Consider the following 22480-nt stretch of genomic DNA (forward strand, 5'->3'; position numbering starts at 1 on the left):
TGAGTTCAAACATATACACAAAACTTTAATACTCAACTAGGTGTAAACCAAACATCTCAGATACATACAGGTGAGGGCCTTATTCTGGTTGACTCGCTCGGGTGTGAATTCGCACCCTTGCGAGTCATCCAGAACCTGCCCTGCGAATGGTGGTACGCATGCCCCCATTCGCATTCCGGGTTTATTCGCCCGGCATGCGAATGGATGTTTAACAAACATCCGTTCGTATGCCAGTGGGAACCTCTTCCATCTTTCGATGGTCGCCGACCATCGAATGATGCTGAAAGAGCACGCATATGTAAGGGTGGTCCACCACCCCCCCCCCCCCCCCGCGTCAAACGCATTAGCATGCGTACACCCAACGTTTTCATGGGAATGCTCATGAAAGGCAGGGCGTTCACATATGCTAATGGTCCTGCCCGGCATCCCATGCACCTCTCCACCCCCCACTCGAAAGGCAGGAAGCATGTACTCTGAACAGATTTAGCGCAGAGTTTGCACGCTCCCAGCATATGCACATGTGCAGAAATGCTGCTACGCATACGCAAAACATCGGTCCACCTTGGGAATTTGCACAAGAGTTAACCAGGGCCTGAATAGCAGGAGCATGAAGGGCAGGGCGTCAAGTATCCACCTTGGCTTACGAAAAAAGGATTTTATAGGAAAGGACCAAAAATACACTTTTTTCCTCAAAGCCTACAGTGAATACTGGGAACTGTAGAACATCCCAAAGCTGTCCCCTTCAGAGGTGGAAACACTTCAAAGCCATACTCAAGACACCTCTACCAAATGCCACATCGGCTGAGGAGAAGGTGTCAGACCTATAAAATAAAAATGTGGCTGCTCTGCAAAGTCTCTCTGGAGAAATTATTGCATAGGCAGTCCAAGAAGCACCCACCGACCGCTTAGAATGGTCACGCGCAGAGAGGAGCCGGTCGCCCAGCCAACAGGGAGCGCGTGCCCAATAGTACAATGCAACCAACGGGCCAGGATCCATTTAGAAGCAGGCCATCCTCTTTTGGGCATCATAAAGGATGAACAAGGAGTCAGTCTTGCATAAATCCTCTGTCCTAGACAGACACAATGCCCTAACCACATCCAAGGAAATCATATAGCTAGAAGAAGTCGTCGAATGAGAAGGAGTAAAAGACTGGCCCCACTATCGCCTAGTTAATGTGTAAACCAGAGACCACTTTGGGTAGTTCGTCCAGCCTGGTATGGAGTACCGCCCTATTGTCATGGAAGACCAAAAATGAGGAGCGGCATGAGAGCCCCCAAATCAGAGACTCCAACAGCTGAAGAAATAGCTAAGAGAAAAAAAGTGAGCAAAGACCATTCCACAGACTCCAAGGGTTCAAAAGGAGCTCTACACAGACGTCGAAGAACCAACGTCAAGTCCCATGGGTGTACCGGTGTTAACACTGGTGGTTTCAGATGTAAAACTCCTTGTAAAAAAGGTAGGGATAGTAGAGGATGCAGCTATCTTCCTTTGAAACAATACAGGCAAAGCAGACACCTGGACTTTTAAGCAAGCCTGACTCAGGCCAAGGTCGAGACCGGTGTTAAGAGTTGTGGTCTACGTGGGAAGTGAGTTCTCTCATATCCCATATGGCTCAACAGATTTACAAGGAGTTAAAATCACTTCATAAGCTTTAAGGTGCCCATACACGTACCAATTACCCGGTACTTTTTGTGCTAAAATAGCATCACATCGCATGCACAACGATGCTATTTTAGCACAAAAAGTACCGGGTAATTGGTACGTGTATGGGCACCTTTAGCCATGACATTTATTACATGCTGAGATTTGCAACACTGTCTTTCTTTACTCAAGAGGAAAGAGAAACAGTCATTGTGCATTATGAGGAGGTAAAAAGTTGTCTCTCTAATGGATTAATCTCATGGAAATGGTCTACAAAACAAGGGTTTAATGTTCCCATTTGTTGATGTGCAAGCTCATGATCTGCGTCTATGGATGCAGACTTCCTCTGATGCAAACATCAGATGCCGCCTGCAGATGTATGGCTGTGTAATATCGTACATCTCTATGGGGGAAATTTTAAATATATGAAACTTTTTTATTAGGATGTTTCCATGCTTCTTGAAAGAAACAGTCTAGTTGATCCGAGTGAGGGGAAAAAACTGCAGGGTCTTTCTTTTTCAGTGAGAGGAAAATGGAGATGGAGAAAGCACTGTATAACATGCACTAAAAAATAAATCAGTGAAGTATATACTGCAACTGAGTATCTACAGCGCAGGTCTGTTAAAGGAAACCGTACACCAGCAAACTGTAAACCAGAAAACTAACAAGCTAATAATAATAACTAATTTAGAAATCAACAGCAGTATATAAAACACAGAGGCACTTTGCTTCTCACTTCAACACAGAAGTGAGATGTGAGGGTAGTTTAACCTGACTCTGAAGACATTTAAGGCATTAGCGGCTACGGGCTGCGCACACTTTCAAAGAAATTCATCTCCTTGGTGCCCGGTCCTCCAGGCCAAAGTTCCCAGTATCCACTGTAGGCAAAGAGAAAAATACAACCAACCACCTTTCTCCAGCCTTAAAACTGTTCATTTTTTAAGATATAAAAAATGAAAGTGAGACCTAACAAACCTGAACATAATATGATCAGGAGTAAAACATTCTTATAGAGCCCCAAAATCGTGAGGCCAAGCAATATGTTAACCAAATCTAACCTAGACTAAAACTATAATATTGTTGTAGTCACTCTGCCGCTCCCACCACGAAAAATAAATAGAACAAAAAAAAAAAAAAGCAACAGTATCACACTCCTACACAGAAACAGCTAAAAAAAAAATAAAAAAAAGTATTTTGAGGAGCATTCCCTGCCAGGGAAGAAACCAATTTCAGGAGAGTATCTTCCCCAGCTGCTCAGCCTCTAGTGGGATCAAACCTAAATCTAGAATCGGGTTGTGATAGGTGGAAATTATAATGCACCAGTTAATAGTGGTCACACTATTATTTATTTTATTTACCACTACTGCAAGTTGCTACCTTTAGGGAGACCTCACTCACTTTACCATAGTCAGGGATCAGGAATGGAGGAGAGAAAACAAAAACTACATACTCCATGACTAACATTCCCTCAGGGAAGGAAAGCCAGCATTTCATATGAAGCTGTGATCGCAGACTAAAGTAAAAAAAAAAAAAAAACCTTCAAGTATAGCTTAAAAACAATGAAATCATGCTCAACTGCTTAGACATAAATAAACTGTACAGAGAATATATGGAGATCTAGGGAACTACTAACCCCCTTAAAAATATATATATAACCTTTGAAGTATTCAGCTTCTATGCCCTAAACACAACCCCCATAACTGTCCAACTGGACGATGGAGAAAAGTAATACCGCCAATTTAGGGTCCGTATAACACAATTAACAAAAGTTTACCACAACAGGGCCTAAAGATTTGGAGAGCTCAGTACCGTCGTAACTGCCGCTCTTTTTACGTCATCTCTAGGAGACTCGATACTAAAAGAAAACAAGTATCCGGAATACTCCTTAGCGGAGTGATACATGCCCTACATTTAAAGCTTTTGTCACTAGGCACAATGGTCAAATCTGAAAAGAACTTAAGGTATACTGAATATCAAGTAAGCAAATCCCGATACCTTGCCATCCACAAAACCGCCAATGACCAAGTAATACTTTTGGTTACAGTTTTTTTTTTTTAATATAATGGTCAGACTCCAGGTGCCACTGTATTTTCCTCAGCGTCCACCAAGAAATGAAAGTGTACATTTTAGTGCTGTGCAAGTGCATTGTTTCCAAGAGCACCAATGGATGACTGGTTCCATGTCATCCAACAATGGCACTGAAGTGGATAACTCAGTCCAATTACACTAGGCAACAGCCAAAAAGGATCCTACGTATAAAAACAACCAATTTATACGGATTTCCATGGGCTGAACACGAATAGGATGTTTAAAATTGTTTATTAGTTCAAGTTTTGAAGATCCTTCGTGATTAACTAAATCTGAGATCAAAGCTGTGGTCACGCATTGCAGAAATTTTCGGATTTTTAAATATTTGAAAATATGATTTCCTCATATCAGACACTTGGCGTGCAATAGGTGTTTGAAGATGTATTTTCGGTACTGGTTTCCTAGCACGGTGCCCGTCGTAGGTGATCGCATACCTTAAGTTAAGGTGTGCGATGGACGTGACCGACACGATTTCAGGGCTAATTTTAGCCTTTTCCCCGATAATTAAAAAATCGCGTCCATCGCATGCCTTAAATTAAGGCATGCGATGGACGCGATTTTACATAGGGAAAAATGTTAAATGGGCCCGATTTTTCATTGTATACCCACCCTTATGGGTATTTAACATGAGAAATGCCCCCCCCCCCCCCCCCCAATTTGTAAACGCCACCCCACGATGAACGGCAACCCGAAGCGTGGCAAGCCTGCGAGGGGTGGCGGTACGCGTCCTCCGACCTTTTCATACCCCCACTATCCACGTCGACGTGGAGTTGATATCATATAGTGTGGCGAGCGCAGCGAGCCGGAAGCGTGGCGAGCGCAGTGAGCGTAATACCTGTGAAGTAATGCGCGTCCGCTCGCCACGCTTCGGGCTTGGTGGCTCGCCACACTATATAAAAACAACTCCACGCCGACGTGGATAGTGGGGGTATGAAAAGGTCGGAGGATGCGTACCGCTGGGGGGTCCCGATGGACACAATTTTTATCGCTGGCGCCGTGCTAGGAAACAAGTACCGTATTTTCACTTAGATTTTATCCCAGCTAACTATGGCGCCGTTAGTGATGTTGATGTGCACGCTTATGGTCTGCGTCTTTGGATGCAAACTTCATCAGATGCCTCCTGCAGATGTATGGGTGTGTAATATCGTACATCACTATGGGGGGAATTTATTAAGATGGGAGCTCTTTTTCAGGAGGGATGTTGCTATGGGCAACCAATCAGATACTATCTATTATATTCTAGAAGGTGCTAGATTAACAACAACAAAAAAAAGTTACCCATAGCAACATCCCATGTGAAATAAAACTCCCATTTTAACTAATTCCCCCCTAACTGTCAATACGAGCTTAGGTGCAATGCATTACTTAGAAGCCATCAGTGCAAAATTAAATGCAACAGCAGCTTACCTGGATGCTTTCCTCAGCAGACAATGGATGAAAGTTGCCCGTTTCTGTTTCAACCAGGCCATCCTCTACAGGTAGAGTTACCAGTGAGGCTTTGCTTTCTAGATAGTCCTCACTTTGCTGCTCTGCATAAGTGCTTTCTTCCTTAATTGCAAAATTAGTATCAGGGTCTAAAGATGTTGAAGTCTCCATTTTTTCAGTCTCATCGATTGCACTTTTTTGTTCGGGTAACAGCTTGTTTAGGGATTCCAATAAACCATTCTCTGACAGTTTTTCAAAAAGTTCTTTGTAATATTCTGGATCAGAAGTATTTGATTCTGGTTCTGGGCTATCCTGTCTCAGGTCTGTATCTTGCCCACCAAGTGTAGAGATAAATGACTGTGCAGATTCCCCTGTGTCTTCTCCTACAGATGAAACAAGCCATCATTAACATTTGGCCATCTGCAAAAATACACATGAGTAAAACTGGCCATATATCAGTATGACCTGCATACAACCTAGTCGTATGTAGGTCGTAAGAGAAATTGTATGTGCTTTAAAAGCACATACAATCTGCTTACGACCACAAGCAAAGCTAATGGATCATACGTGTAGCACAAATGATTTAAGGCTCGACCATCGGGACCACGCATCGCACAGGTATTCCTCATGATGTGCACACAAACTATTGCACGGCCCGTCGAAATGGTGCCTTCGGGCTGGAGATCGTTCTGGTGTATGGCCACCTTAAGGCAGGCATGTCCAAACTATGGCCCTCCAGCTATTGTGAAACTACAATTCCCATCATGCCTTGCCACAGTTTTGCTATTCAGAAATGCTAACACTATGGCAAGGCATTCTGGGATGTGTAGTTTCACAACAGCTGGAGGGCCACAGTTTGGACATGCCTGCCTTAAGGCATACACTTACCTATGACTCTAAAACCAGGCCTAGTCAACCTGTGGCTCTCCAGCTGTTTTGAATCTACAAGTCCCAAGATGCCTTGCCACAGTTTTCCTATTTGGAAAAGCTAAAATAGTAGCAGTGCATACTGGGAGGTTGGCTAGGCCTGTTCTAAACTATCACATATTGCCGGCGCAATATCATACATCCCAACTGTCCAAATTTACTCAAGACCACCCATGGGCAGCAGTGTCTTGTGGTGAGGGGGGTAGTTGGGAGACTCCCTGTCATTCAGCAACTCTGCACAGCAGTGAATAGTTGCTGTATGACTGCGTTAGAGGTGGGGGCATACCTGCAGCTCACAGCGTACCCCATGCCGCAGTGACATGTGCTGAGGTATCTGTTTAGCAGAGACCTCAGCGGCGTATCAGCAGTGCGATGGGGGCACCAGGAAAAGCAGAGTCGCTATTAACAGCTGCCATCACCTCTTCCAGGTACCCCATGCTGCGCTAACATGCAGCCAATCCCGCTCAGCTGAGAGAGCCTGTTAAATACAGACCTCAGTGGCATGTCAGTGGTCCACGAAGGGTACAGATAAAAGGGCAGGGAGCATTCAGCAACTTAGAAAATGGGCATGGTGCCGCGCCCTGCAAAATGAGCTTAGCGGGAACACTACATACCATATGCAATAGTGCTTCTGTGCATACCCCTAAAGGGTTACGAATGCAACGCAGTGATCAAATAATCCTTCAGCTACGTGAACACTGCCGGTGCATGCGCCTCTGAATCCGGCCCAATGCCTCTACTACACATCGCACACAATTTGGTGGAATTAATATGACAAAACCTGGCTTTTACTTACTGGGACACTTAGAGTAGTCTTCAGGTTTATGTTTCCACTCTGCTTCAGGACTACTTTCAAGTTTTATTTTCAAACCACTATGTGAAGCATCATCAATTTCTGAATTGGAAGTACTATTTTTCATAATGTAAATTAAGTTTATGAGTCGATTTATATTGTCCGTATCGTAGTCGGTACTTTCAGAAAGTCTTTCATGAACAGCTTCTCTTTTTGTGGATGTTGGAACTTCATGATCATCCTCAATAGGTTCATAGTCTGATACTGGGCTGAACTGCTGAACTCTTCGTTGTTCCAAGATCAGTTCTTTTGCCTTTTCCACTGGCAGGACATACGCTTCCGATCCACGTATATAGCGGTGTACGCCTGCATGCACTCGGCTGCGATCTTTTGGAGCTACATAAAGTTTCTTTTTGAAATCCAAATACGGTTCATATTCCCTAATGAGAAAGTCTTTGCGCTTATGACTTCCTTCTGATCGTTTCTTAAAATATATACGTATGTGTTTCTCCACGACAAGGTTGTAATAGTCAGAGGTGTCTTTCTGGCACTTAATAAGAGCATTATGCAGAGATGCAATAAAAGAGGGTAGATCGGGCAAAATGTCATGGTTATCGCTCACTAAATCAGGCTGGACTGGAAAACAAAAAGTAGTAAAACTATAAATGTTATTTAATTAAAAAAGGTAATTAAGCCATTCTCCAATAATAAATCCATAACATAATTAAACAAATACAGATAATGGAATTTTGAGAATTTACATTAAATTAGAGGTCTATTAGCTTTTTACCAATAAGGTTACGACAAAAGGAAACTATAAATGACATGGTTCTCTTTTAAATATACCAATGACTCAAAATCAGGATTATGGTTGATCACACTCACCAGGATGTAGTGGCTGTCTGGACTCAGGATAAATAAAGAGGGCGTGCAGGGGCAAGGATTTCGTACTCTGTGAACCTAAATGTAAAAATATTGTTTTACACTTGCACATTTTCTTGATGCTTTTAATAGGAGGATATTACATCAATACTTACCATAGGCAGTGGGCATGGGTGTAGGAAAATAGAAGAATAAGAACCCTCTGTCTGCCAGTGGTTTAACCAAAGCCTAAAGGGTAAAAGTTGTGTAAACTTATATTGGTCTTCACATAGTTTTATTGATATAATACTAGCATATAAAGCTATCATAAGTTGCAGATATTTGAGGATGACAAGTATTTGACAAAGTTTGCTGCTTCAATGTTTTTAGAGTTTTTTTCAGCTGTTACAATGGTAACACTGAAGTAAAATTACAAGCATTTCATAAACCTCAAAGGTTTTTATTGACAATTAAATGAAGTTTATGCAAAGTGTACATTTATGCAGTGCTGACCCTTCTTTTTCCAAGACCTCTGCATTTAGCCCTGGCATGCAGTCAATCACCCTCTGGGCCATATACTGACTGATGGCTGCCAATTGTTGACTAAACAATACTTAGTTGGGACCTGGGAATGAATACCCAGTCTGTACATTCCATTTTATGTACACTTGCCTGTTTATAGGTAGGCGGGATTCAATGTCCCACCTGTCGATCGGCAAAAAGGTGGCGTGTCTGCGAAAAGAGCCATGGATTGTTGAGATCCAGCCATGATCTCGACAATACACGGCCGGATTCAGCAAAACGGGTCCAACTACTTTTAAAACCGGGCCCGTTCTGACGAGCTGCCGCTTCAATGCTATTGGGAAAGACAGCATTGAATAGGCACCCGCCGCTATTTCCCCCGTCAGACTTAGCAGTGGGGATTTAATACCCCCCATAGAGTTGTCAGAATTTGTGGGGTTTTTATTGCCCAGTCCCCCATCCCACCCCCTTTCTTAGTGTTTTTAAGCTCTGGGGAGTTTCCTGGCCATGAATCCAATATTTTGATATTTTATTTCCCAAGCCACTTATTTATCACTTTTACCTTATTTCAAGGTGCCCCATCATGCTGGAAAAGGCATGGTTTGTCACCAAACAGTTCTTGGATGGTTGCAAGAAGTTGCTCTGAGGATATTTTGGCACCATTCTTTATTCATGGCTATGTTCTTAGGCAAAATTGTAAGTGAGCCCACTCCCTTGGCTGAAAGGCGACCCCATACATGAACAGGACTAATGGTAAAACTCTCCTTTCCTTCTCTGGACAAGTGTTTTCTCAGATGCACAAAATAACTTGAAAGGGTATTCCTCAAAGAAAACTACATTACCCCAGTCCTCAGCAGTCCAATCCCTGTACTATTTGCAGAATATCAGTCTGTCCTGGATGGTTTTCCAGAATAGAAGAAGTGGCTTAAGATGCACTAAAACCTGCCTGCTGCAAGCTCTGCACTGGTGAGGCCCAATTCAAACTTCAGTACACCATCCTGGTGCATTTGAGATGTTCTTGGGCACCCTGAAGCCTTGATCACAAATATTGAACTGCTATTTTGAAATTCTGGATAATCCAAAAAATGGTTGATTAAGATGCAATCTTACTAACAGCAATATCCTTGCCTGTGAAGTCCTCTTTGTACAAAGCAATGATAACTGCATGTGTTTTCGGTACTTGTTTCCTAGCACGGCGCCACCGATTTTAATCTTATGGCATCGGGTCGATCAGATCGGGTCGCATCGCCTGCGATGCAATCAGACCCGATTTTTAATTGTACACCCACATGGGTAATTACTATGTCAAATGCCCCCCACCCCCCCCCCCCCCCCCATTGTTAACGCCACCCCACTATCAAGGCCAACCCAAAGTGTGGCGAGCGCAGCCAGCCCACGAGGGGCGGCGGTTCGCGTCCTCTGACCTTTTCATACCCCCACTATCCACATCGCGTGGAGTTGATTATATATAGTGTGGTGAGCGCAGCGAGCCCCGCGAGGGGACATGGATTACGTCACATGTATTCCCCTTGCTTCGGGCTCGGGGAACTCCACGCCGACATGGATAGTGGGGGTATGAAACGGTCGGAGGACGCGTACCGCTGCACTCGCCACGCTTCGGGATGGCGTTGATAGTGGGGTGGCGTTAACAATGGGGGGGCATTTGATTTGACATAGTAATTACCCCTCAGGGTGAGTGTACAATTAAAAATCGGGTCTGTGGGTGCATATAACATAGTAATCAGCCATCAGGGTGGCTGTACAATGTGAAATCTGGTGTGATCGCGTCGTATCGCATGCCATTGTAATGGCATGCAATGCGACGCGATCTTAAAACCCTTATATCGGGTCCCATCGCATACCTCAACTAATGGTATACGGTGGGACCCGACGGGCGCCGTACTAGGAAACAAGTGCCGTGTTTTCTTGTCGGTAACCATGGTTAACAAAGGAAAAACTAATTTCCAGCACCACCCTCTCCTTTTAAAGATTCCAGTCTGTTATTCTAACTCAATCAGCATGACAGACTGATCTCCAGCCTTGTAGACAAGAAAGAAAGCGCTCAGGTTTTAAAAAGGGAGAGAAGAGCCAGTTTAACTTTTTAAGATCTCCAGCCTTGTCCTCTCACTGTTAACGAGAATCAGCTGGTGAAATGCAGCGTAAATGTTGTTTTGGGATTAAATACATTGCCATGGCAAAGAGGGACTTTTCAATTATTTGCAATTCATCTGATCACTCTTCATGACATTCTGGAGTATAGGCATACAGCCATCATAAACCGAGGCAACAAACTTTATAAAAATTAATATTTGTATCATAGTCAAAACTTTTGGTCATGGCTGTACTAATCATTGGCCAAATACTAAGTATTATTATTATTATTATAATTATATGATCACTGGGATTGAGACTTCAATGGCTCTTAAAGTGAAGTTAGATATTGCAGGCAGCGATTGTTTGGGCAAAATAAATAAAAAAAATCCAAAAAGGGAATAAGAGAAGAGAATGAGAAATATGTGATCCAAGCTTTCATAATGTACCTAAGTGCACGTACACACTATAAGATTTTCTTTCCAATCTGGCTGGTTGGAATGAAAAGCAGTTTTTTGAGGGGGGAGGAACTGACAATTGACCATTTGGTCCTAAACATGAAGATAAAAAAAACACAAAAATGGCCATTTAGACAAATTGGTTAAATCAATTTATGCAATGACTGCTTTTGTCCATTTTCCAGCTTTTTGGAGCATATGGTTGATTGTAATTTGTTCCAAAAATGTCCAGATTTTGATTCTAATGGGCCCCATACATCAGCAATCACAATTAATGGTTTTCCAGATCCAGTCATTTTTTTGGCCAGATAAATGGTTTCTACAATCCATTTGACTTGCTCACACATTACAGATTTATTTCAGTGAACGGCAGATTTTTCCCATCTAAAGATTGCATCTTCATATCTGGAAAGTGCCCATACATCACCTCAATCGATCATCATATCAGATGTTACTTCTTTTCATAATTTAAATAGAAGATGAAACGGGAATGCCCACACACATAAAAAACAACCGCAGATAATACCAGATTATTAAACATGTTTAAAAATCTGACTCAGCAATCCATTGGCGATCCCTATTAATTTTTGGTCGGGATTGCCAAAAAGGGGGGCCCACACATTAAAGATTAATGGTGACAATCATCTCCAAATCTGAGGATTGTCACAATTAATTGCTGATGTATGGGGCCCATAACCATCCAGATTGGAAAGAATCTTATTGTGTGTATGGGTCTAGTGAGTAGTCTATACTTCAGCAATCGAAATACAATATGAAACTACATCAGATTTTAATAATTAAACAAGACCAGCCTTACCAGTTTCTCTTTTTCCAATTTTTGCAACAAACTCTGCAACTCTATTCCAGTCCTGGTCATTTCAGCCACTTCATAAAGATAGCTGCATATGCCACCCTCTATGACTGGAAAAAAATAAATAATAATAAATCTATATAGATACTGTAAAACACAAACACACACATATTTAAAAAAAAAAAAATATTCAGTAAAAAACTTGTCCCTTAAGTCAACACATACCAAATATAAACAGCATACAATCATTAAGGCACCTTGATAATTGTATACTGTTCACATTTGGTACGCGTTTATATAGGTTTACAAATGTGGTGACATTTTAAGGATAGATAGACTTTCTCAGGCAAGAGTGCCACCCAGGTTGAAAATAGCCACAATTTTTGTTGCTATTGTCTGCCAAGTATTTTCAGTACCATTTGTTACATACCTTCCTTGTACCGATGACTTTCTTTATTGAACAATAATGGATTAATTCTCTTCTTTATCTGTTCTAAGCGCATGACAATTTCCAAGTCAAGTTTATCTGCCCTGGGCAACACAAAACAGATGACAATATTAATGAAAAGACTCATTTATCAAAAAGCCCCAAATTACAATTTGGAAACACAACACAAAAGCAGCAATGGATCCGCCATGAGACTCAGGCCCTTATTCTTCTCCATTCGCACCGATGTTGTGCGTCTGCACATTCGCGGTTCGGTTCACCCTACACAGCGTGCAGAGAAGGGCAGTGGGCACCGGACAGCCCCATTACCATATGGGAATGCCCAGCGTTTCATGGGCGTTCCCATGCTGGGCATTCTCATGGTAATGAGGCCATGACACGGATGCGGGGGGGTAGGCAGCTGACATCACCAGATGCCAGCTGCCCGACCATATTCCTTCAAGCGTGAACGCATATGGAAGAGACTTAAGTCACTTTTATATACATGCACCAGCCACATCTTTCGATGGTCAGTGACCTTCCAAAGATGTGGGTGTTGCTCGCAGCATGCGAATGGATATTTATGCTAAACCGACCTTCCAAAGATGTGGGCGTACCCGGCGGCCGGGCATTCGCAAAGCGGGGTTTGGTGGAATCGCAAGGCTGCGAATTCGAAGCCATGTGAATCAACCAGAATAACCACCTCAATTTTTACATAACCCTGAAATACCACTAAGGCAAAAAAGGTAGATGGCTGCATCTGCAGAGAAGCAGTGATTTGCACAGGCAAAAGTGGGCAGCGTAAAGATGGTAAACACATTCTAAGTATGGAGCTTTGTTTCTCTGCATCTCATTGTGCAGAATGATGAAAATATTGTAGTGAGCTGCTAATGGATTACAGCAGTGGCTCCCACACTGTGTGACTAGGCATCCTGGGGTGCGCCGAGGCCTCTGCAGGGGTGCCTTGGGTTGGTGGTCCAAGACCAAATCAAATTATTTATGGTGAAAGTCATCAGTAAAACCAGTGGTATTGGCAGCCAATCAGAAGCAACCCTGTACGCCACCACATAACTTAAACCAAGGACAACAGGCACAATTAAATTTATGTGATTTTTAAAAAAAGTTTATCCCCCCAAAAAAACTTATCGCAGGGACGTCACAAAAATCAAATGCCAATAATCTAGGGTGCCGTGATTCAAGAAAGTTTATGAACCACTGGATTAGAGAATGCAATGTAGATGAATGTACTATTGCCATAGATGGATTGTATGCACCTTAAAACAGAGGTGCATAAAATGCAGTTAAAAAGGAGGTTTTCTGCAGCGCATATCCCGTGCACTTTTTCTATGATCTCTGCAAAGTTATAACTTTAAATGGCATTTAAAAACTATGAATGCACTCACAGTTTGCATGGAAGAAATGGTCCATTTGTTGATTTAAGAGAAGCATGGCACAGGAGTTTTCCTTTACTGTGAAGTGGTCCTCTCCATAATGTAAAACTTTTGCGACCTGTAAAAAAAAGACATCCTTAAACCTGCTGTAGTGAACAAATTGCAACATATTAGATTATATTAAAGATGGCTTACTAACCATACATCCATCCCACTAAGTTTCTTAAACAGTAGGATTTTAAAGGAAGCTTGTTACCCTTCTAAAATAGCATAGGATATCCTTTTCCTTGGTGCACCCAACATGCAATAACCTCTTTCAAGTAAAGCTTTTCAGGGACTATCAAGGGACTGCATCAAAATAAAATGCCTATTTTCTTATTTTACTGGGCTACAGTCACCCTGGCTTCCACATCAACTATAGCCCACACACCAGCAACATTGTCAGTGATGGCCGATACAGGTTGACCGCAGCTCTCCCAGTCTTCCAGAGACAGTCTACCATATTGAAATTCTGCAAACTACTAAAACACAGCGGTTCGAGACTGTTCTTCCTCCCAAAAAGCAGCTCACAGTTGGACAACAAACTCTTACAGGCACAGACTATTCTTATGAAGGTTATTCGATGGGCATGAGCGAAGCCTGTATTTAGATCTAATTTGTTTGAATGCATTGAGTATAGGGAATTGTGTGAGAAAAGAAATTAGATCAAAATTGTCACGTTAAAGTTTTACGTTTACTAGAAATATTGTGAAAAAAATACAAGTAAACAGAAAGATGCAAACAAGTAAGAAGTGGAAATAAAATATCGAAAGGAAAAAGAACCCTGGGCGATGGAGGGCTGGATACACAATCATTGTCAGGTTCACTTCGGATCTGTGCACATCCGGAACAGTCTCATTGGATGGTATATGAAAAAAATATAAAAAACAATATGTAGACTGTCTAGGACTGTATAGAAATCAAACACACATAGGGACGTGTGCTGCTGTGCATACCCTCACTCATGCTAGTGTGTAGGGAAACGTGTGTAAAGGTTTCTTTACAGACTCCAGGGTCCACCATGTGTTAAACCAGGTGCTTTTAGGAGTAGATGCGTACCGTACTCCCTCATAAGACAGCTGGAACATGCATATAAAAAGGTATCTTTAGTTAATGGTGTAACGTTTCCGAAAATATTTTAATACCAAATGGGCATAAAAACGGAAGAGCGAATCCTCTTTCAGTAAAATCCAAACAATAAGATATCAACATGCAGTTGGGATGGAAGATTGAATCACAGTACCTGAAACTGCAGACAATGGCCATATACCTATATACCTCAGGTACTGTGATTCAATCTTCCATCCCAGGTATTTTACTGAAAGAGGATTCTCTCTTCCATTTTATATGACCATTTGGTATGATCATCATTTCGGAAGCGTTACACTATTAACCAAAGATACCTTTATATGTATGTTCCAGCTGACTTACATTTACACACATTTCCCTACACACAAGAATGATTCAGGGTACGCATGGCAGCACCCGTCCCTATGTGTTTTTTGAATTTTCATACAGTCTACATATTGTTATTTTTATATTTTTTCATATACCATCCAATGAGAATGGATGTGAACCTGACAATGATCATATATCCAGCCCTCCATCGCCCAGGGTCCCTTTTCCTTTCGACATTCTAACGCTGTAGGGATTGTGTTATGTTTGAATATGTTCTGGTTCAAAAACTGAAAATAATTGGCTTAGGTTTAAAAAAAAAAAAAAAAAAAGTATATAAAGGGGGGGGGGAAATTGTGAAACTAATCAGTGTTTGCTACACCATCATGGGGTCCCCAGATGATGGGGAATTTTCACTCCAAGATTGAACAGGTTGAATGATTTGGAATCCAAAAGATGAAAAGGCTTGGACAGGTTTTGAACACAGCAGTTTCAGAGTGTACCTACTCATAGGGCAACTGTGAGATGTCCCCATGATTTGTGACAACCAATTTGCTGAATGGTAAAACAATATTTTTATACTTTTGTTTAATGAATTTCTCTGAATCCAATAGAGCAGCGGTTCTCAAAACTGTGGGTCCTGACCTTCTCAGCATAGGGCCGCGACTCCATGTAGCTGACAATCAGGCTGATGACTTTTCTAACTGCAGTCAGTGATTTAAGGAGTCTGATAAATCTGTTGAATTGTCCACAATGCTGCCATGTATGTGCCGTCTGTTGACTACACATGTGATGTGATGACCTTCTGCAGTAACTTGCTGGGATCCTGTAATTCATTTTTTTTATTGTCTGATGGGGTCCCAGAGCAAAATAGTTTGAGGACCCCTGCAATAGAGGGATACTAGGTGGCCAATCCTTACACTCCAGTTCTCCCCTCAAAGTTTAAAATCGATTATAATAGGTTTACGTTGTTTCCATTATGGTTTGTCACTCCTGTTCTAGAACACTTCATTAAATAACAGATTATTGGTTGGATACTGGTTGCAGAAAGAGGATTTCGGACTATCAGATTTCTTTATTCCAGCCTCTGATCCTTATAATTCAGTCAGATCTTGCAAAACTATAATTATTTAAATTGTCTAAACCACAGGGGACAAGCAAAAAGACAACGTGTAGAAAAGTCCCAAGGCGCTATCAGTCCTTGCTGCCGTAGACCCAAATGGAGGACCACTGGGTAATCCTCACTGGTAGATACTGGGAAACAAAGGAAGGTCTTGCTGGCGCTGAACTTGTGTGTCCCACGAAATGGATAATTCTCGTGATGTGGAAAAAATAAATGCAAATATATGGAAATAACGGGAAGGTAGTTCTGAAACGATAGCGCCAAGAGACTGCTGCACTGTAGCCACCTAAGGATTACCACTCCTTATAGAAACAATGTAGCCAGAAATGGTGTATACAGTTGCGCTTCCTCAGCTTGTAGAGATTCTTTAAAACCTTCTCTCGACCAATGTGAAGCCCCCAAGATTTAATGGGGGGTATATATATGTGGAAGAAGACTGGTCAGTTTGATGTCAATCGGATTTCATTCACGCCAAGAATACTCCGTGACTGACCTTTTCACTTTGCCCTATTTGCACAAAAAGGTATCTTTGTTTCCCATCAGGTCACTCGCTCATAGGAAGGAAGTGCTCACCTTATACATGTGCCCTATGTGCGTAGAAAGGTTTCTTTTAATCCCAATCTCCGTCAGGGGACATGAAGTGCTCACAGGAAGCCAATGGATAAATTCCAAAAATATTTATTCGCCACAAAACAACAATAAAAAACGTCACACTTCCAAAAGGATGTTATAAATCCATAAAAGATGTGATAAAAACAGTCTTAGTGCAATAGCGCCAGAGAACCACTGGGTCCAATAAACCAAACTTGATCTCACCCGGGAAAAGGACCAAGATGGATGCCACACTGCTGGAAAAAGTGACCAAGGACTTCAGGGTTTCTCTGGTAGCTATTCTTCTCCTCACCAACGCGTTTCGGGTCGTTATAATTGACCCTTTTTCAAGGTATACCTTGTGTACAAGGTATACCTTGTGTCTGGCAGAGAAGTGAGTTACTTTTACCTTGTTTTTACTTTGTCTATTGGATCATCTGTATGTGGCTATTGGCCACATTGCATTTGTACCGATTTATTAAATTATTTTACTGAGACCGGTCCTCCTCCTCCTTTCTTTTCATATATACCTCTGGGATGAGGTTAGTGAAAATTTGAAGGACCAGGTCTCATTAAAAGAAAACGCTATGTGCGTATCTCACCTACATGCTCAGTGAGTACGGTAGGCACCTTGATTATTGAATATTCCATACCTATTGGTGTCAACAAAAAGAAACCTTTATAGGCGTCAAAGCTCCTGTATATACAGTGAGTACGGTACGCATAGTTTAGACACACCTTATCCACTGGTATTTCATCTTCAGATCATCTGCACGGGTGAACCTTTAAAAATATACCTTTATACACCTTTACCACACCCCTCACCTGTGAGTTTGGGTACGAATCGCCCCCTTTTTTGAGTGTTTATTAAATAAACACTTTTTGATTATTTTTGGAAATTCTAACACATTTTCCATATATTTGCATTTATTTTTTCCACATCACGAGAATTATCCATTTCGTGGGACACACAAGTTCAGCGCCAGCAAGACCTTCCTTTGTTTCCCACAGGGGACAAGCAAGCTGAAATTTAGGTATATGGAGTTACTTAAGTTACGTAAAAAGGGATTTTTGTAAGAACTTACCGTTCGAATCCCTTTCTCTGATATGGTCCTGGTGACACAGCTCAACACTGGGATGTAGGAGGGTCCGAAGGAGCCAGGCACCTATCCTAAAGTTTTAGAGGGTAGGCTCCTCCCCTACTGCATCCCTGGACTCTTCAGTTCATCTTTCAAAGCCACTGGAATACATTAACTCAGTACAAACGCCTGCACATATTATATGCACATTTTATAACAGAAACTGTTAACTTTTCACCATTTTAACATGAACATCATGAAACTTCTGGCATACTTACTGAGCGTAAGGGAGGGATCGCTGTGTCACCAGGACCATATCAGAGAAAGGGATTCGAACGGTAAGTTCTTACAAAAATCCCTTTTTCTCTTTCAATGGTCCTGGTGACACAGCTCAACACTGGGACGTTCCAGAGCCGGTCCTTTGGGAGGGTACGCTCAGGTCTGCAGCTCTCAGCACTGCTCGCCCGAATGATGCGTCCTCCGACGCGAACTCATGGAATCTATAGAATTTGGCAAATGTGTGAACAGATGACCAAGTGGCAGCTCTGCAAACCTGCTCAGCTGTGGCCCCATGTCGAACCGCCCAAGAGGTGGCAACTGACCTGGTGGTATGCGCATTTATTTTGGCCGGTACTGGTCTACCCACTTTGGTGTATGCAAAGGCTATCACAGACCGCAACCACCTAGCAATAGTCTGCTTAGATGCAGGCCAACCAATTTTGTGTACGTCATACAATACCAACAATGTGTCAGTCTTCCTGACACTCTTCACTCTGTCCACATATATGCGTAAGGCACGCACAACATCCAAAGTTCTCAACTTGTCCCTTTTCTTAGAACCCTCTGGGGGTTGAAACACAGGTAGAACTATCTCCTGATTTAAATGGAAGGTAGATACCACCTTCGGTAAAAACTGAGGCACTGTTCTTAAAACAGCCCTGTCCTCATGAAAAATTAAGAAGGGAGATTTACATGACAAAGCTCCCAATTCTGAAACTCTTTTAGCAGATGCTACTGCTAACAAAAACACTAGCTTCCACGTGAGAAACTTAAAGTCAGCCGACCTTAAAGGTTCAAAAGGTGCTTTTTGAAGGCATTCCAAAACCAGTGATAGATCCCAAGGTGCTACTGGTTGCTTGTATGGAGGTTTCAACCTGGATACTCCTTGTAAAAAAGTTAGAATTTCCGGCAAAATGGCTATCTTTTTCTGGAAATAGATGGACAAGGCCGAAATCTGCACCTTCAGTGACTGAAGGCTTAGGCCCGATGAAAAACCATCTTGTAAGAATTCCATCATTCTTGATAGCTTAAAATGAGATGTATGAGCCTTTCTTCTCTCACACCATCGAATGTAAGTCTTCCAGACTCTATAATAATTTGCCGAAGATACAGCTTTTCTGGCTTTTATCATCGTCTGTACTACTGCCTCAGAAAACCCTTTTCTTTTCAAAATGGTGGTTTCAATAGCCAGGCCGTCAAAATCAATCGATCGGAATCCAGGTGATTGAATGGGCCTTGTCTTAGAAGGTCTGGTCTCAGAGGTAGTCGCCATGAGTCCACAGACAACCTCTGAAGCCTCGAGTACCAGGACCTCCTTGGCCAATCTGGGGCCACTAAGATCACTGGAACCTTCTGCCCCTGTATTTTCTTCAGAAGTCTCGGTAACATTGGTACTGGTGGGAATGCATAAAGGAGATCTCCCTGCCAGTGAATAGTCATGGCATCCACCGCCTCCGCCAGTGGATCCCTCGTTCTGGCATAAAACCTGGGCACTTGACGGTTGACCCTGGATGCCATCAGGTCCACATCCGGGATTCCCCACCTCGAGGTGATCTGGTGAAACACCTGAGGGTGTAAGCTCCATTCCCCTTCCTTGAGCTCCTTCCTGCTCAGGAAGTCGGCTTCTATGTTTTCTATTCCTGGAATGAATATAGCCGATACAGCTGGAACATTCTGTTCCGCCCATAGGAAGATTCTGGACACTTCCCACATGGCCAATCTGCTGCGTGTACCTCCCTGGTGATTCAGATACGCCACAGCTGTGGCATTGTCGGTCTGAATCCTCAAAGGGAGGTTCTGTAACCTGTCTCCCGCCAAGGAAATCACTTTCCAGACAGCTCTCAGCTCCAAGATGTTGATCGGTAACGCTGATTCCTCTGCCATCCACAAGCCCTGAAGCCTGAGATCCAGGACTACTGCCCCCCAGCCCTTGAGACTGGCGTCGGTAGTTACTACCAACCAGTCCCAGGTCTGTAATGACCGACCCCACTGAAGGGAATCTACTTCTGTCCACCATTTCAAGGATTCCTGAGTGTCCGAAGACAGCACTATCATCTCGGATTTCATGGTCAAAGTGTTTCCTGACCAGGCTGACAAAATGTTCCATTGGAACCTCCGAGAGTGGAACCTGGCAAATTGAAGCGTCTCGAATGACGCCACCATTTTCCCCAGGAGCTTGAGGCACCTCCATACTGAAATGCTCTGAGCCCTGAGAATCTCCTGGACTAGGGTGACCAGATCCCTGGCCTTTATCTCCGGGAGGAAAACCCGATGAAGATGGGTGTCCATTATAACTCCCAGGAATTGGAGTCTTTGTGACGGTACCAACTGAGATTTTTGCAAATTTAAAATCCAGCCGTGAGCCTGCAAAAAACTGATGGCCTCTGCCAAGTGACTCTGCAGCATGGCTGCTGACTCCGCTTTGAACAGGAGATCGTCCAAATAGGGTATTACTGTGATTCCCCTGAGCCTCAGCACCGCCGCCATCACTGACATTATCTTTGTGAATACCCTTGGCGCGGTTGCTAGCCCAAAGGGAACGCCCGGAATTGTAAATGCAGGTCTCCTATGGCAAACCTCAACAAGGTCTGATGCTCCGGGTGTATAGGGACGTGCAGATATGCGTCCTGGACATCCATGGACGCCAAAAATTCTCCCTGGTCCAGACTCAGGAGTACTGACCGTAGAGACTCCATTTTGAAATGGTCTACCCATAAATGAACATTTAGAGACTTCAAATTTAGTATTGGTCTGAAAGACCCGTCTGGTTTGGGCACCAGGAACAGCGTGGAGTAAAAGCCTTTCTTCCACTCTGTCTTGGGGACTAGTGTAACCACCCCTTTTTCCAAAAGGGAGTGCGCTGCTCTCACAAGAGCTGTACGCAGCCGTGCCTCCTTTGGTAAGGATGTGGGAATGAACCTCTTCGGAGGTGGCCCTCTGAAAGGGATTTTGTAACCCTGTGTTATGATGTCTAGCACCCAAGCATCCTGGCCTAGAGAGGCCCAAGCGTCCCTGAAGAGTGTGAGACGCCCGCCCACTTTTGTCACTGTCGGGCAAAGCCCCTGACAGTCATGCAGAGGGTTTATCCTCTCCTTTATTGGCAGGCTTCTTGTGAAAAGAGCCAAATTTTGACTTTTGTGTCTTGCCTCTAGAGGGCTGAAACCTTCCCCTGAAAGACTGTCCTCGAAAGGACGCACCACCTCTAGGGGAGGGCCGAAAGGACGGCTTAAAAGCAGAAAATCTGGATGTCTGCTTTGCTGAGGAGGCCGGCAGGAATGTACTTTTGCCGCCTGTGGCCTGTTTTATAATCTCCTCTAATTCGGTACCAAAGAGTACCTTTCCTTTGAAGGCTAATGTTTCCAGAGCCTTCTTGGACTCATTGTCTGCTTCCCAGGCTTTAAGCCAAAGCACTCTCCTGGCATTAATGGAGACTGTGGACACTCTGGTTGCCATTTTAATAGCTTCCTCCTCTGCTTCAACTGCATATTCTGCTGCTGCCTTAATCTTTTCTGCAAGCAGTAATGCACCCGGGTCAGCCTGCAGCATGGTGCATAATTCACCAGCCCACTCTATCATGGCCTTAGAAACCCAGGCTGAAGCAATAAGGGGTCGTAAGGTAAACCCCACCCCTTCAAAGATAGCCTTGAGGTTTCCCTCCAGCTTTTTATCCACAGAATCTTTAAAAGCTGCACCGCCTTGTACTGGTAATACAGTAGCCTTGGACAAACGTGCCACTGAAGCGTCCACAACTGGGACCCTTTCCCAGAGCTCCGCATGAGACTCTGGCATGGGGTACAGACTAAGGAATCGTTTTGGCATCTGAAGCCTCTTATCAGGAGTTTTCCAAGCCCCTTCTAACAATTTCTGTAACCCCTCATCTGAAGGAAAAGTAACAGCCTCCTTCCGCTGTCGCTTAAAAACACCTTTAACAGGAGTCTTATCCTCCACAGTCAGCTTTAAAGCCTGCTTCACAGCTACAATGAGATCCTCTATACCAGCAGCAGAGTTCTCTTCCAAATCATCACCCTGATCCCAGGGGATGTCAGTATACTCTCCTTCCTCTTCATCTACCACAGTAGTTAAAGCATAAGACCTTCTAGGGGTCCCTGCCACATCATCCATTTTGTCCAGCATTTCACTGAACCTGTTAATCCCTTTTGCAGTATCCTGCATCACCTGGATAAGTGCAGGATCTGCCTGGGTAAGAGGCAAGGAGCCAGACGACTGCTGAGATGATGGCATAGGTCTCTGTGATTCTACCAGCCCATCACTCTGCCTGTCCAAAAGCTGCACCAAAGCATTTACTGACCTGCCTAGGGCCCTGGCCCACGCAGGTTCCATCTGCTCTGCCCTATGGGGATCACTGCCCATGGGTCTCACATCAGCGCAAGTAATACATAAGCCCCCCTCGGCCATCTGCTCAGGGACAAACTTTTGTGTGCAAACATTGCACGCGCTCAGTGCATTAAGGGCTCCCTCCCCCAAAACCACAGCCTGATGCTCAGACATGATGCAAGTGATAAATGTATATCTATCAG

The 22480-nt window shown here is 43.4% G+C and overlaps 1 protein-coding gene across 3 annotated transcripts in view; it reads right to left on the reverse strand.

Annotated features, from left to right (window-relative positions):
• The window catches only part of TASOR (transcription activation suppressor), a 79049-nt gene that overhangs the window by 26774 nt on the left and 29795 nt on the right, over positions 1 to 22480 (reverse strand). For all 3 annotated transcript variants that reach the window (XM_083156234.1, XM_083156235.1, XM_083156237.1), the window contains exons 9-15: positions 13449 to 13554; positions 12049 to 12149; positions 11625 to 11728; positions 7913 to 7985; positions 7761 to 7835; positions 6879 to 7511; positions 5138 to 5538 (exon numbers count right to left, since the gene is read on the reverse strand). In XM_083156234.1, the coding sequence (XP_083012360.1) occupies positions 5138 to 5538; positions 6879 to 7511; positions 7761 to 7835; positions 7913 to 7985; positions 11625 to 11728; positions 12049 to 12149; positions 13449 to 13554 (1493 nt within the window). The remainder of the gene's footprint in view (positions 1 to 5137; positions 5539 to 6878; positions 7512 to 7760; positions 7836 to 7912; positions 7986 to 11624; positions 11729 to 12048; positions 12150 to 13448; positions 13555 to 22480) is intronic.

Source organism: Crinia signifera, chromosome 8, assembly GCF_055691185.1.
Source record: "Crinia signifera chromosome 8, ASM5569118v1, whole genome shotgun sequence".
NCBI lineage: Eukaryota > Metazoa > Chordata > Amphibia > Anura > Myobatrachidae > Crinia > Crinia signifera.